The sequence below is a fragment of the Poromitra crassiceps genome, assembly GCF_964638095.1.
Source record: "Poromitra crassiceps genome assembly, contig: HAP1_SCAFFOLD_427, whole genome shotgun sequence".
NCBI lineage: Eukaryota > Metazoa > Chordata > Actinopteri > Beryciformes > Melamphaidae > Poromitra > Poromitra crassiceps.
The window spans coordinates 118,528-133,806 of NW_028151980.1; the positions used below are offsets into that span (position 1 = coordinate 118,528).

A 15,279-nucleotide genomic window follows, 5' to 3' on the forward strand; every position below is an offset into this window, starting at 1 on the left:
TCATCTACATCCGGCGAATGCAGCTATACAGTCTGTACGTTACACCCCCAGAACATGCACAAGGAAGTTGGGAAAAAAACCTTCAGACTGGAAGGAAGTTCGACAAAATCCGACCAATCACGACACGTGTGTCCACGGAAAAAAATTCTGATTGGACTAATGAGCGGAAGACCCGCCTTAAAAAAATTCTGATTGGGCTAATGAGCGGAAGACCCGCCTTTCTGCTTCCCATTCCGGTTGGTGCATGATTCTCCCCCACGAAGTACAGACGGTATGGCGGAAGCATTTGAAAATTGCGGAAGCCAACTCGTCTGTTCTAAGAGACTACAACTCAACTGTTCCTTTAACAGTCTCTGGAGGAGGAGGAGTGCATGCTGGATGCCAAGGAAACCAGTGGAAAGGGGAAGGGAGAGGAAAATCTACAGAGCAAATATAACAAGAGAACTGTTGTGCTCAGTTCTCTCTATACTCTGTCTATCCCAGCCCATTGTCCTATTCTCTCTAAAAGTCTATGCTAATTCTGGTCCATTGCGACAGCCGTGCCCAACACGAGAAGAGATTCTCTAGCTCAGGGGTTTGGAAACACACACACATGATTTCCTGTAATATGGAGAAGCTCATGTCCATAATTCTGGCGTGCAGTGAAACACAGTGTGCAGCGATTACATCTATAATCATTTCCTGATCATGTAATAAAATGTACACTTAACTTTGATCAAAAGTGTAAAATCCCATAATGTAATAACTTGTTCCGCACCAGAGCTCGTTTGAGCTTTCACACCACCCCAAACCAAGCCCACTCTATCCGAGGAAACAAACTCTGGTGCCTTTAAAGTGGACCAAACAGCTTATGCAATGGATAGGTCAGATGTTTCAACGTATATATTTTTTTATTTGAAAATACAAATTACATGGTTTTCAATAAAATACCTTCGCTCACAGCGATAATTTGTAATTTATTTTGATACATTGAATGGCGATGTACGCTAGTTGTATTTTCTATCCAGATTTTGCACATACACCCCATATAAAGAGATTTATATAACAGGATTTGTTTCACTATCTTCTCCGAGATCACTGCTCTTTTCTTGTTTTGATTCTGTTGTCTTCAGATTAAGATCAGCCATTGCTTGCAGAGGTCCTTTCTTGAAAGCCTTAATTGTCTCCCCTACGCCCTCCCTAACTGTTTCTGCCCCCTCAGCTGCATCATATCCAATCAAAGCACCTCCAACACCTCCTATTATTCCTCCAATTACTAAAGTTGCTGGTCCTCCAATTGCTCCTCCCACTGCTGCTGCTGCTCCCATACCAAGGACAAAACCCATCAATGCTCCTATTGCAACAGATGCAAATTTGACCTTGAGCTTCTTAAAGACACTGTGTTTAGCCTTCTTTCTGGTCTCTTCCTGTGAGATGTTTGCTGATGACCCCCTGATGTTCTCCTCCTCTTGTTGTATCTCTCTCTCCACCTCTTGCAGCTTCTCATTGGTGTAGTAGCCTCCACTGTTTTCCTCCACTATCTTGTCTATAGTGCGGAGCAGCGCTGCCACCTGGACCTGGTTCCTCCTGTAGTCATCCTGCTCGTCGTCGTTCCAGTATTCATTATCGACGACGTGACACCGGCCGCCACACTTCTGCACAAGATCTCTCAGAGCTTCACTCTGACTGACAAACTGCTGGATTGTCTGTCCTGGATTGAGCTCGTCACCATGAGTGAAGAGAACTGCAGCGTGTCTGAAAGCTTCTGCAGAGAAATATTCGCTGATCTTTTTGACGACTTCCTCCTCCTGACGTGTGAATGTCTCCTTCTCCAGCACAATGAGGAACGCGTGAGGTCCAGGAGAGCACTCTGTGATACACCTCACTATCTCAGGCCTCAGCTGCTCCTCAGACACGGTTATGTCAAAGAGCCCAGGAGTGTCGATCAGAGTGACGCCTCTTCCCTCCACAGTTCTGGTCTCTGCTTGACAAATACTTGTTTCAGAGTTTGCAGAATCACTTGTGTGGAACACAGTCTCTCCAAATATGGTGTTTCCTGTGCTGCTTCTCCCAGCTCCAGATTTCCCCAGCAGGACTATCCTTCTTGTACTCGGCTCTAGAAGAGAATAACAACTCTGTATCAGTGAGACTGTCTCTTGCCACTTGTCACTTTGGTTTTAGACATGTTTTGATTCATTTGTGTCGCACAGTAATATTATACTTTGCAAAATATGCCTCAGTTAGAGAAAGAATAGTTTGTGTACACATTAGTCAACAATCTCTATGTACTGTACCAGTCCCGCAGGCAGTAACGTCAGTGTTTCCCAAGTCCATTCACCTATTTTCCTGAGTCGTTCATATCCGGTATAGGACGCACTTTCCGGGCTTTTGTGTGGCTTTTAATTTTAGCCAATGGCAGCCAGTGTTATTGATATATGATCACAGGTGGAGCCCAGTAGCAGATGACCTGCTGCTCCTTAGCCGCTGACTGCGACCATAAAGTGGAGTTGTAGTGCAGCAGAACCCCTGCTTTTATGCACTGCCATGAAACAGCACTGCCATGAAACAGCTCTCCCTGACTGGCTGACACACATGCAAAGTCAGTCTGCTATTCCTCCTACATGATTAGACTAAGACAATAGCAAATGGGGTTACTGGGCTCCACCTGTGATCATATAACTAGAGTTACAATATGTAACCTATGTGACGCATTTACTGGGCTTTTGACTGGAGTAGCATTTAGCCTAGTTATTATTGAACCGTTTTGAAAGCTCGACCTTTCCCACAGGACACAAACACACTGATAGCTTTCACACAGGACACAAACACACTGATAGCTTTTAGCACAATGTTTTCAATCCAGCAGGTAGGAACAGGGCTCTGTCTCTGCTTGTGTTTCTCTCACTTTCTCTCAGTCTGTCAATTAAATGTTTACAGGATTGTTTATTCTAAATGTACAACTGCAGACTTGGCCAGGTTTCCCACGGAAAAGAAAAGCTGCTTACATGAAGATTAATTTAATGAAATTAATAATCAAATCCTATTTATCATTATGAAATGGAATCAAATGACTTGTCTTTGCTCAGAGCAGGAGTGACTGAGTTCAAGATGAACAAAATCCTAGTGATGCTAAAATGGTTTAATGCCTGACCTCGTTGTTTTACATTTGACATTAGTAATTAGCTCCGGACAATAAAAGCACGTTTCAAAAGTGATTCATAATTGAAAAAGAACATTGAGGATCATTTACTTCTCAGCTTATGTGTTTTGAGAACATCACTATTCACAGAAATGTTGCAGAAGGTTCCATCTTCAGTGTAGCAGCTAAAGCAGCTCAAATGTGATTTATACCAAATAGTCAGATTAATGACATTGCTCAGTGTTGACAGATAAAAAGATTAAAAGAAGAAACCTTAACTCACCGGCCGAGGCGTCCATGTTGTCAGAGAAGAGATCAGTGCAGAATGGCTGGCAACCGCTGGAAGTCCAAATGCTTTTGTGGGTGTGCTCAAGCTGGTGCGTCATTTCTACTGTGGACGGGGGGGACATGTACCCCCCCCCCCCTCCCCCTCTCTTCAAAACACTGTTTGTGTCCCACCCACTTTTTTAACCCCAAAATACACGAGTGTTTAGCCAGCCGTCAGATTCTGCCTGAGAATGTGAATTGAGCTGATATTTTATTTTATTTATTCGTTTATTTGTCAGGGACAATGCAAGAATCATTGTAACAAGTTACAAGAACATGAAACATATCCGATGCATATAGGATATCTAGCCAAGGCTAATTTGCAATCCCTGTCCCTGGGATATATAACCCTCGGACGAGTAGCCCGACATGAACAGCCTGTCTACGTGGTCCTATCAGTCTCGCTTCTACAGAATGCCATGCATGCACATTTGACAAACTGCTCACTGAATGAGGAAAACATGAAATGCCAATATCAGTTAGATTGAATGTCTTTCTTTGGAGAGGGTATGAAAAGAAAGAAAGGAAATGTGAGTTGGTTGCTCGTGGTTGTAGCTTGACACTCCAGCAATCATTCATTGATTGATTTTTAGGATCAAACCATCTCAGCACCTAGCAGCCAGACTAGACTCCAAGCTGCTCAGCTGGGTAACGTAATGTCGTCATACGGGGGGGGACATCATGAAGTGATCTGTGAAGATTACTATGAGACATCAATATTGTGAATTAAAGTCAGTTTTTCAACCTGTGTAACGTTTGGTGTTTCATGTCAAACACACATCAGCGCGCGCTGTATCATCGTACGTCATAATTTGTGCCGAAGAACTTAGATTGATAATTATCATACGAGATGGTCAACATTATCATTTTGGGAGGGAAATTATCGTACACGAGCAGCAGCCGTCTTTTTACGATGTGGAGGGTTGCTTGGGGGGTATTCACTTTGTGATGTTTATCCAATTAAAACTCATTTTTAAGATCACAACACAACAACGTTCTGACAGACAGACTCAGCCATACTGGTGTGTCAAGATTTGTGACGGAAGTGATGTCATCAGTGATGTCATCAGTGATGTAACTTGAGGAATTTTGATGTCATCAGTGATGTCACTCAAGCAGCTGTGATGTCATCAGTGACGTCACTCGAGCAACTGTGTTTGGCCAACTGTGATGTCACTCAGGCAGTTGTGATGTCATCAGTGATGTCACTCGAGCAACTGTGATCTAAGCCGATGGCACAATGTCGCCTAGGTGGGTGGGCGGTGTCAGTCTGTCACGCTTTTGGGAGCCCGTGGTGGTGTCAGTCACGATTTGTGACGTAAGTGATGTCATCAGTGATGTCATCAGTGTGCCAATGGCGCGCAGTTGCATGATGGCGCCTAGGTGGGTGGGCGGTGTCTGTCTGTCTGTCATGATTTTGGGAGCCCATGGAGCGGGCATTTTCCATAACTGCAGGCATGGCGCATCATCTCCAGAGTAACTAAACTAAACTAGACTAACTCCCACGGGGGTCTAACTCCCACGGGTCCACTAACCTTCCTGGTATAGCCGATGGCGCACAGTTGCACGATGGCGCCTAGGTGGGTGGGCAGTGTCTGTCTGTCAGTCTGAAGTCTCTACGCTCGGAATCCGATTCCTAGTGTCTTAAAAATAAAAATAAATTACAAAACATAGTGGAGGGGGGCTTGAAGCACCTTCCCACTGGGCGTATAGTGCAGCAGCTCCATCAGGCTAACAGCCAGTCAGTGGCCTGAGCCATATTGTGTCCTGTAGGACAGCAACTAATTTTCCTCCTCCTCCTCCTCCTCCTCCTCCTCCTCCTCCTCCTCCTCCTCCTCCTCCTCCTCCTCCTCCTCCTCCTCCTCCTCCTCCTCCTCCCAGGCCCGGCTCCAGACCCAAAAGAGGGGGCCTGCCCCTAGCTTGGGGGGGCCAAGCTACCCAAGGGGGGTCCGGGGGGATTCTCCCCCGGAAGAAGATTTTGTACATTTTAAAGTAAAATTCGTCAACCTGGTGCATTTGAGAGCAAAATGAAGAGGCTAAATCTATGAAGAACTACACACATCTCTAATGTGTTGTGACTTTACAAATAATTAGGCCTAAACAATTAATATTAAATGTATTTACACATTGTGCACAAATTGCATTCATTGTGACAAATTTACAATAGTTAATATCCAGCCAGAATCATTGCAAATGGAGGTTCAAAGTAACAGTTAGCAATAGCATTCAGTTAATCAATGCCTAATGACAGCCAGATTCCGTTCCAGAAAAACGGAAAAACGTTTTTAGCAAACAATTTTTTTTTTTTTTTTGAATGGGGGGGCCAGTTTGGGGAATGGGGGGGCCGGCCCGGTCAGGCCCCCCCCAACGTCGGGCCTGCCTCCTCCTCCTCCTCCTCCTCCTCCTCCTCCTCCTCCTCCTCCTGCTCCACTACCTTTTTCTTGATTCTCAGTCTTAACTCTCCTCCACCCTTCCGCTTGCTCTCTCTGCCGCAGTGCAGAGCCAGCTGAGTCATCCTGCAGCTGATGCACGGGCCGGGTGCAGAGCTGAGGGGGGAGGGGAGGGGAGGGGAGGGGAGGGGAGGGGAGGGGAGAAGTCAGCGGGCAGGGCGGAGCCGGGAGGGGGGTGGGTGGGTGGGTGGGGGATGGGGGTTGGATTGGGAGGGAGGAAGGGGGGAGGGGCAGGTGCATCATCACTAATGGCTTATGAAAAAGGTTACAGCATGTCACGCCCTCTGCATATGGGGCCCTCAGCTGGCTGGGCTGGAAATGCAATTCCCAGGAAAGATAATGCAGTGTGTGTGTGGGGGGGGGGGAGGGTACCTTCTGCTTATGTTCAAGTGAAAGAGAGAGGGGGATGAAGACAAAGGAGAGGAGGTGGTGGGGGTTGAGAGAGAGACGAGAGAGGGAGGGGGAGAGACGAGAGAGGGGGGGGGGGGAGACGAGAGAGGGAGGGGGAGAGACGAGAGGGAGCACAAGCATGAATAAAACAAGGGAGAGAGATTTACAGATTACTCGGATGCCTCGATAAAGCAAAAGCACTCTAAGACATAATGATTGCACAACAACAAGCCTCATTGCACTATTTGTTCAACTCATAGACATTTCCGAAGATAAAAAATAAGTCAAATAAAATAATAAAAATCACACTCCATCAGCAACACATATACCAAGGGAGGATACAAAAGTGTACTGCACATACACTATATAGAAGATTGCATACATTGTTACCTCATGAGGTAGAATATTAAAAGAGAAATTCTCGACCGTACTTCTAAGAGGTAGAATATAAAAGAATAAAATGATTCAAATCATAAAATAAGATCAAATAAGATCAAATGAAATAAACATAACAAGCATAACAAGAGCTTGAAGCTGCAATACCTCCTTTCGTAGAGGACCTCCCCCCACATCCTGAGTGAGGTAGGACCTCCCCCCACATCCTAAGGGATGCTACAACCGTGAGGTAGGACTGGTTGTGCAATAGAAAGTTGAGAGGAAGGAGAGCTTAACAGCGGTTACTCTTGCATCGACTAGCTCTGACAGACAGATGTTCTTGTTGAGTTTGGACATCCTTTGATCAATTCCAGGTCCTTTATGGTCTGTCTCCCCAGGAATAATTTCTTTAGATATTTACAGATCAGCGAATATGTGAGGAAATATTTTCCTATAGCTTGAGATAACGCAACCTGCTTGGTTTGATGATATTTTGAACGTGGGGAGCAGGAAAAAAATGCCTAATTTCTCTATCTATAAACCAATGTTAGATCACGTTAGATAAACTTCTTACCTGTTTGTTGTGCTGCATACTGTAAGCTTCTTGCACTATGAGTTTCTATTGCTAGCAGCCTGAACATTAAGTGTTAATGCTTTTGTGAAAAAGGAGACACGTGAAAGGACGTGTGAGCAGTTGAGTTTTATTGTTGAATCATTCATTTGTTACAAAGCAATACACACATTTAATGTAGAAATGAACAGATCAAAGAAAATGATGGAAAAATCATCTTCCAACACCTCGGATGTCCAAATTCAAACAAAATTCAGGAGGAGACATTATCATCATTTACTTTTTGACGAGAACAGGAATCACATTGAATCTCTGTGGTTTGCTAATTACAGGAAGCAGTGGTTAAAGTTTGAAGCACAAAAGCAATGCCTGACATGAGCTGACAAACAACAACAAGGAAAAGCAGTTGTACAACTTGTGCTTAAAATCAACTAAGAAATAGTAAAGAATGACTTCTTAAAAAATAAATTATGTTAATTACACATGTTCATTAAATGTATGTATTTTTGCTTTTGATAACACAAACAGTGGTATAATGTAACAAAGTAATAATACTTAAGTACAGTACAGTATTTATCTGAGTATCTGTACTTTACTTGAGTATTTATATTTCTGTCAACTTTCACTTTTACTCCACTACATTTCCCCTAAGCATCTTAGTTACAAAGTAAAATCTGAAGAAATGTGGTAGCCTGCAAGCAAGCAGGTTTGGTGAATCAGTGCTCCTAGCTTTAAGTTACATTATTCATCCACACTCCATTCCATTTGGAATTCCAGTTGGAAACATTGTTTGCCAATTGCACGTCTTTTGCTTGCTTTTTTAGATTAACAGCATTTACTCGTACTTTTACTTTCAATACTTAAGTAGGCTACATTTAATATAATAAATTTACTTTTGATACTTAAGTACAGAAAATATGAGCTACTTTAATACTTTTACTCAAGTAACATTCTAATAGGTGACATTGACTTTTACCAAAGTCTTTTTCTGGTAAGATATCTGTACTTTTACTCAAGTAAGTATGGCTTTTGGGTACTTTACACACCACTGACCACTGGACACAAAGGCAACAAGGGCAATCATAAAGTCATAACCCAAACAAAATATAAAAGTTGAATCAAAAACATAAAAAAAAATGTTTTAGCCTTCTGGCCTCTTCATGTGATATGCGACTGTCTAATGCTTTATCGCTGTTGTAGCGCTCTCTACTTTACTTCCTGGTGTAGCAGCCTCCACTGTGTTCCTCCACTATGCTGTCTATAGTGCTGAGCAGCGCTGCCACCTGGACCTGGTTGCTCCTGTAGTCACCCTGCTGCCTTTTGTTCCAGCGTTTATTATCGAGGACGTGACACCGGCCGCCACACTTCTCCACAAGATCTCTCAGAGCTTCAGGACCTGTCTGAGCAAAGTCGTCGATTGTCTGTCCTTTGAGACTGTCACCGTGAGTGAAGAGAAGTGCGGCGTGTCTGAAAGCTTCCGCAGAGAAATATTCTGTGATTTTTGTGATCATATCTTGCTCCTGGCTTGTGAAATTCCGCACCTTCAGCACAATGAGGAACGCGTGAGGCCCAGGAGAGCATGCTGTGATACACCTCACCATCTCAGACCTCAGCTGCTCCTCAGACATGGCTGTGTGAAAGAATCCAGGAGTGTCGATCAGAGTGATGCACCTTCCCTCCACAGTTCTGGTCTCTGCTTGACATACATTTGTCATAGAATTCGCAGCCCCACCACTCGTCTGGAACACAGTCTCTCCACATATGGTGTTTCCTGTGCTGCTTCTCCCAACTCCAGTTTTCCCCAGCAGGACTATCCTCCTTGTACTCGGCTCTAGAAGAGAATAACAACTCTGTATCAGTGAGACTGTCTCTTGCCACTTGTCACTTTTTGTAATAAATGAATTCCATAGGAATTCAGAAAACAGAATTTAAACAAACACACACACACACACACACACACACACACACACACACACAAACCATCACTTATAGGTTGTGTTACAGCTCACGGTCAAAAGCAGAAGCTTGCCTTGGAGTAAAGTTGGTCTCTCGACACAACAAGCCTGCTGGCCGCAATGACTTCTTACTTGATACTTGATAAGCAAGAACTGCTAACAGGACTGGTAACAACTACATGGAGACTGGCCGTGGCTGATTCTACTATCTGACAGTGTGAAGCTGGCAGAGCTGACTCTCATAGCCCTCGAATGTGACATCACATGACAGTATGACATGATAAGTGAAATCACTAAACTTCAACAGTGACATCATATGTCAGGTGTAAATCATCAATCAATGATTCAATTATCATAATTTATGACATCATCACTGATGTCTTCAATGATGACATAATTAAAACCTTCGACAGTGACATCATCACTGTGGCATAGTAACCTTCAACAGTGACATCGGCTGTGGGGAAGAGGGATGCTGGAGAAGGTTTTGGGAACCAGAAGATGGTTTCCGCCCCTGGGCTGAAATCTCTATTAACGGAGGAGCCCTTCACGAAGGTGAAGGCACGTTGCTCAGGAGGGATGAGGAGCGGAGGAACATGAGATGAGGAGCAACAGCCAAGATTGAGGAGGTGAGAGAAACACCGGAAACTTGAAGGAAGAAGAAGAACCAGGTCTAGAGTGAGACCATCCAACTGTGAGAGGCAGCAATGTGCCGCAAGGCATCCATCCAGTCTGCCGGAAAGCCATTAGAAGAAGAAGAACAGTGACATCTTCAGTGAAATCATCAATGATGACATTATCATCAATTATGACATCATCACTGTTGACATCATTGGTGACATCATAATCAGCAGTGACATCATCATCATTGACAACAGTGCTGACATCATCTAACAGTCGTCATCATCGGTGACATCATCTAACAGTACCTCAACCTCTACGGGCGCCACCTGGCGCATGGCCTGATGGTGCCCGCAGCTCAGGAACACAAAGCCTGCGGCACCGGAAATGATGGTGCCCGCAGCTCAGGAACAGAGAGCCTGTGGTACAGAATTTTTTAACCCCCATACAATGCCACAGTGACATCATCACTGTAATAGTAACCTTCAACATCATCAGTGAAATCATCAATCATGACATTATCATCAATTATGACATCATCACTGTCGACATCATTGGTGACATCATCATCAGCAGTGACATAATCTAACAGTCGTCATCATCGGTGACATCATCTAACAGATGTTATAAATCACTAATGATGTCACAGACAGTGGTGGGTGACGTCATAATCACTAATGATGCTACATCAGAATGACATGAAACTTCCACTGTGAGGTGGCTGTCTGTCTTTCTGAAGTGAAATTATTATGTGGAAGTAGAGGGTTTCCTTTTAATATGAATCTGAAATTTGAAAATGGACAGCTCTGCCTGGTGGCCAGGTCACTACTATAGTGATGTCATATCGACGATGATGTTATAAATCACTGATGATGCCACAGTCGGTGATGAGGTAATAAATCACTGATGATATCATACATGATGTCATAATCATGTCATAATGTGGGCGGCGTATATTCTACATTCACACAGCTCTTCAGAATAAAAGTCTAACACAGTTCACACACACAGCCCTTCACAATAAAAGTCCAACACACAATAAAAGTCCAACACACACTTCACACAGCCCTTCACAATAAAAGTCCAACACACACATCACACACAGCCCTTCACAATAAAAGTCCAACACACACATCACACACAGCCATTCACAATAAAAGTCCAACACACACATCACACAGCCCTTCACAATAAAAGTCCAACACACACATCACACACAGCCATTCACAATAAAAGTCCAACACACACATCACACAGCCCTTCACAATAAAAGTCCAACACACACATCACACACAGCCCTTCACAATAAAAGTCCAACACACACATCACGCAGCCCTTCACAATAAAAGTCCAACACACACATCACACACAGCCCTTCACAATAAAAGTCCAACACACACTTCAGACAGCCCTTCACAATAAAAGTCCAATGCACACTTCACACAGCCGTTATAGATAGGGATGGATATAATTTCGTATTTTTCCAATACCAGCGCTAAAATGATATTTTTAAGATGGTATTGGTGCCAAAACGGTGCCTGACCCGATACTTTTTAAAATTCAAGACGGATTTAAAGTGGATTTTTTTAATTTATTATTTAGATGATTCCAAGCAGTGCACGCTCCAAACGATAATGTTAGTGAAGTGCGGCACCAGTTTCGGAAAACACCGGAGGGCGGCTATTTCACTTAGCAGCTTGAGCATTGCTTCTAAATCTGCGTTGCAATTTGGTACCGGTGGTACCGGGTTTACGTACCCAACCCTAGTTATAGACTTGCAACCCCTAACTGCAAAGCAAATGTTACAAATGTCTGGTTTGCTTAAACCAGAGAAAATGGTGGAAATGGGGGAGGGGAAGATTTGAGAGTACAGGACCACTGAATTTCTCCCTCACAGTTTCCTGACTCACTCTCCTTCAGTACATGACTTTGATTATATATGGAAACGAGAAATTATCACAAAGGCATCTGTGGATGCCTTTACTAGAATTCATTCCGATTTCTGAGCATGCAGTGAATCCCACTATCAAATGTCCATCAAGAAATTGGCTGGAGTATAGGATTTAGCAGTTATTTACCAGTTTTGAAAGCCCATATTAGGAGCTTTTTCTCTGTTTCTACTTCTGTTTCTCTCACTTGATCTTAGATAGTCTGTAGATTAGTATGAAAATGTTTCTATTGTTGTCAAACTAAATGTGCCACTGCAGACTTGGCCAGAAAAGCTGGTTACATGAAGATTCATTTTATGAAATGAATCAAATCCTATTCATCATTAGATTGGATTGGAATATTTCAGTTGTTTATCTGCCTTGTCACTGCTCGGAGTAGGAGTGACTGAGTTCAAGATTAACAAAATCCTAGTCATGCTAAACTGGTTATCTGGTCATGTCTGACTATTTTTTCTTTTACATTTGACATTAGCAATTAGCTCCCAACAATAAAAGCACATTTCAAAAGTGATTCATCGTGGAAAAATAGCATTTAGGACCATTTATTTGTCAGCTATGTGTTTTGAGAACATCACTCTTCACAGAAATGTTGAAGAAGGTTCCATCTTAAGTGTAGCAGCTAAAGCAGCTAAAATGGGATTTATAGCAAAATGTCTATTCTATTGTTTAAAGTGTGTCAGATGAATGACATTGCTCAGTGTTGACAGATAAAGACTAAAAGAAGAAACCTTAACTTACCAGCCGAGGCGTCCATGTTGTCAGAAAAGAAATCAGTGCAGAATGGCTAGCAACCGTTACTGGTGGAAGTCCAAATGCTTTTGTGGCTGTGCTCAAGCTGGTGCGTAATTTCTACTGTGGATGGGGGGAAATGAACCCCCCTCCTTTTAAAACCCTGTTTGTGTCCCACCCACTTTTTTAACTGCAAAAATCGTATTTAACAAGATACATGTCATATCTGACACCAAAATACACGGTATGTGTTTTATTAAATATATTTGGAACAGTACAGTACATCGGATCGTCTTTCTGTTTTTACCACGGCACAGAACCGTGATTAACACCACATATACGGGTGAGTCAGTCACTCACTCACTCACTCACTTACTCACTCACTCAGTCAGTCAGTCACTCAGTCTAGAACGCTTAGTGAGGTCTTGGGAAAACCAAAGAGTATACAGAGTAGATCGTTATATCCCTCCCATTATTTCTTGTTCACCAGTGGTAGGCTACTCTCTCTCGTTGCAGTCAGGAACTAGGGGTTGTCCCATGGTTTTAGAGAAAAACATCACAGCTGCTGACTCACATGTACAGTGTAAACAACAGTGTCATCTGCATACACTTGCACTTTCATTAAAGTGTAACTAAAACCTAAAACGTATTTTTTTTTCAGCTTTAAACCAATGCATATGGCTTTTGAGAAGTTCACCGAAGGATTCTCGTCAAAATATACACATTTGAGAGTAAACTGTTAGAATTCTACAAACTGGATAATTTTCATGCCCTCTAGGCCAGGGGTTGAAACCCGCTTTCGCACTGAGGCGTCCCAAGTGGCTGATTTCGGTTCCTGTTACGTCACGACGAAGGCCCCCTTTCCCACCCACCCCCCACCTCACCATCAAGACCGCTGTGAGGAGAGTAGTTTATTGGCACTTTTCACAGCATCCGACCATGTTGATGTTGTATTGACTTCCTGATTTATCACCAATGGTTGCTGTGAAAAAGGTCTACAGACGTGTTACTTGAGCATAAAATCAGTGATTGAGTGGAGTGGTTATAGCTATTGTGCTGTTAGCATATATTATTTTAGTGTAAATGTTATAGTTGTGTGGATTTATGGTATTTGGTAGGTTAGTTAGTGATTTTAGACAGTTTGACCCACTATGACCATGTTTGCTAGCTGTGTTTCCCAGGCCAGCTACAGCAATGGCAGTCTGGGTGTACACTCTGCGCCATAGATCTTCCATTACTATCTAGATGGTTCACCGCAGGCTCCGCCAATTCTAACAACTGGTAGCAGCAAGTATCTTGAATGCAAATGGTCACATGGTCACCTGACCTCTCCCCAAGTCTCGTTACTCCCTCCTCCCCCTCCTCCCCCACTTGTTTTCTTCTTCAAGCAGGCTTTAAGCAGGGTTAGTGCTGACCTAGCAAGCTGAAATAGAGATCATGAGTTCCCCAAACTCCACACAAACCACACATATAAACACAAAGCTGCCCCTTGTTCGCTCAATACAGTTGAAACTAAGATATTCCATTCAAGAAAAAAAAATCGAGCCACAGATTTAGCTACTACATCAACGAACTTCAGCTTTAGCTTTAGCTAATCGCTCCCTGCTAACATGAGTTCCTGTTGCCAAATCTCACGAGTGTTGCTGAGATAGAGACAGGTCTTGAACAAGTTTAATTTCCTCCTGATCTGTCTGTCTGAAAAATGCCATTTTAGTGTCCGAATATTCAGAAGATATGTGGCTTCGGAGAACGGGCCGAATATTTACTTTAATGAATATGGGGGCGAAGGGATCTGTCATAATCTAAGATCACGTTGACTTTTCCCATTGACTCCAATAGACTCAGACCTGCCAAAAACCTCCAAAGTGGGCGTGTTCGTGGAAAAGCCATGAGCAAAACCCGCGTGCCAAAATGACAGGAAGTGAGTTGAAGTTGAATCGTCTTGCTTGAAATCCCATCATCTTTGTCTGTGCTAGTGATTGTGTTTACTTGGGTTCCCAAGAGCTAAGACAAAGCTCTCCTGAGTCCACATAACGTTACAGAAGAGCTAAGACAAAGCTCTCCCGAGTCCCACATAACGTTACAGAAGAGCTAAGACAAAGCTCTCCCGAGTCCCACATAACGTTACAGAAGAGCTAAGACAAAGCTCTCCTGAGTCCCACATAACGTTACAGAAGAGCTAAGACAAAGCTCTCCCGAGTCCCACATAACGTTACAGAAGAGCTAAGACAAAGCTCTCCTGAGCCCACATAACGTTACAGAAGAGCTAAGACAAAGCTCTCCTGAGTCCCACATAACGTTACAGAAGAGCTAAGACAAAGCTCTCCAGAGCCCACATAACGTTACAGAAGAGCTAAGACAAAGCTCTCCCGAGTCCCACATAACGTTACAGAAGAGCTAAGACAAAGCTCTCCTGAGTCCCACATAACGTTACAGAAGAGCTAAGACAAAGCTCTCCAGAGCCCACATAACGTTACAGAAGAGCTAAGACAAAGCTCTCCAGAGCCCACATAACGTTACAGAAGAGCTAAGACAAAGCTCTCCTGAGCCCACATAACGTTACAGAAGAGCTAAGACAAAGCTCTCCAGAGTCCCACATAACGTTACAGAAGAGCTAAGACAAAGCTCTCCAGAGTCCCACATAACGTTACAGAAGAGCTAAGACAAAGCTCTCCAGAGTCCCACATAACGTTACAGAAGAGCTAAGACAAAGCTCTCCCGAGTCCCACATAACGTTACAGAAGAGCTAAGACAAAGCTCTCCTGAGTCCCACATAACGTTACAGAAGAGCTAA

General features: G+C 43.4%; 2 protein-coding genes across 2 annotated transcripts; both read right to left on the reverse strand.

Moving 5' to 3' along the window:
- Nucleotides 1-873: 873 nt before the first annotated feature.
- Nucleotides 874-3,458, reverse strand: LOC310771205 (GTPase IMAP family member 7-like). The gene is made up of 2 exons (XM_083663865.1): nt 3,402-3,458; nt 874-2,095 (listed from the first exon to the last, which is right to left on the reverse strand). The coding sequence occupies exons 1-2, from the start codon at nt 3,415-3,417 to the stop codon at nt 1,038-1,040; spliced, it is 1,074 nt and encodes a 357-aa protein (XP_083519991.1). The 5' UTR covers nt 3,418-3,458; the 3' UTR covers nt 874-1,037.
- Nucleotides 3,459-7,370: 3,912 nt separating this feature from the next.
- LOC310771209 (GTPase IMAP family member 7-like) lies at nt 7,371-12,559 on the reverse strand. Its single transcript, XM_083663869.1, has 2 exons — nt 12,495-12,559; nt 7,371-9,062 (listed from the first exon to the last, which is right to left on the reverse strand). The coding sequence occupies exons 1-2, from the start codon at nt 12,508-12,510 to the stop codon at nt 8,443-8,445; spliced, it is 636 nt and encodes a 211-aa protein (XP_083519995.1). The 5' UTR covers nt 12,511-12,559; the 3' UTR covers nt 7,371-8,442.
- Between the last annotated feature and the right edge of the window lie 2,720 nt (nt 12,560-15,279).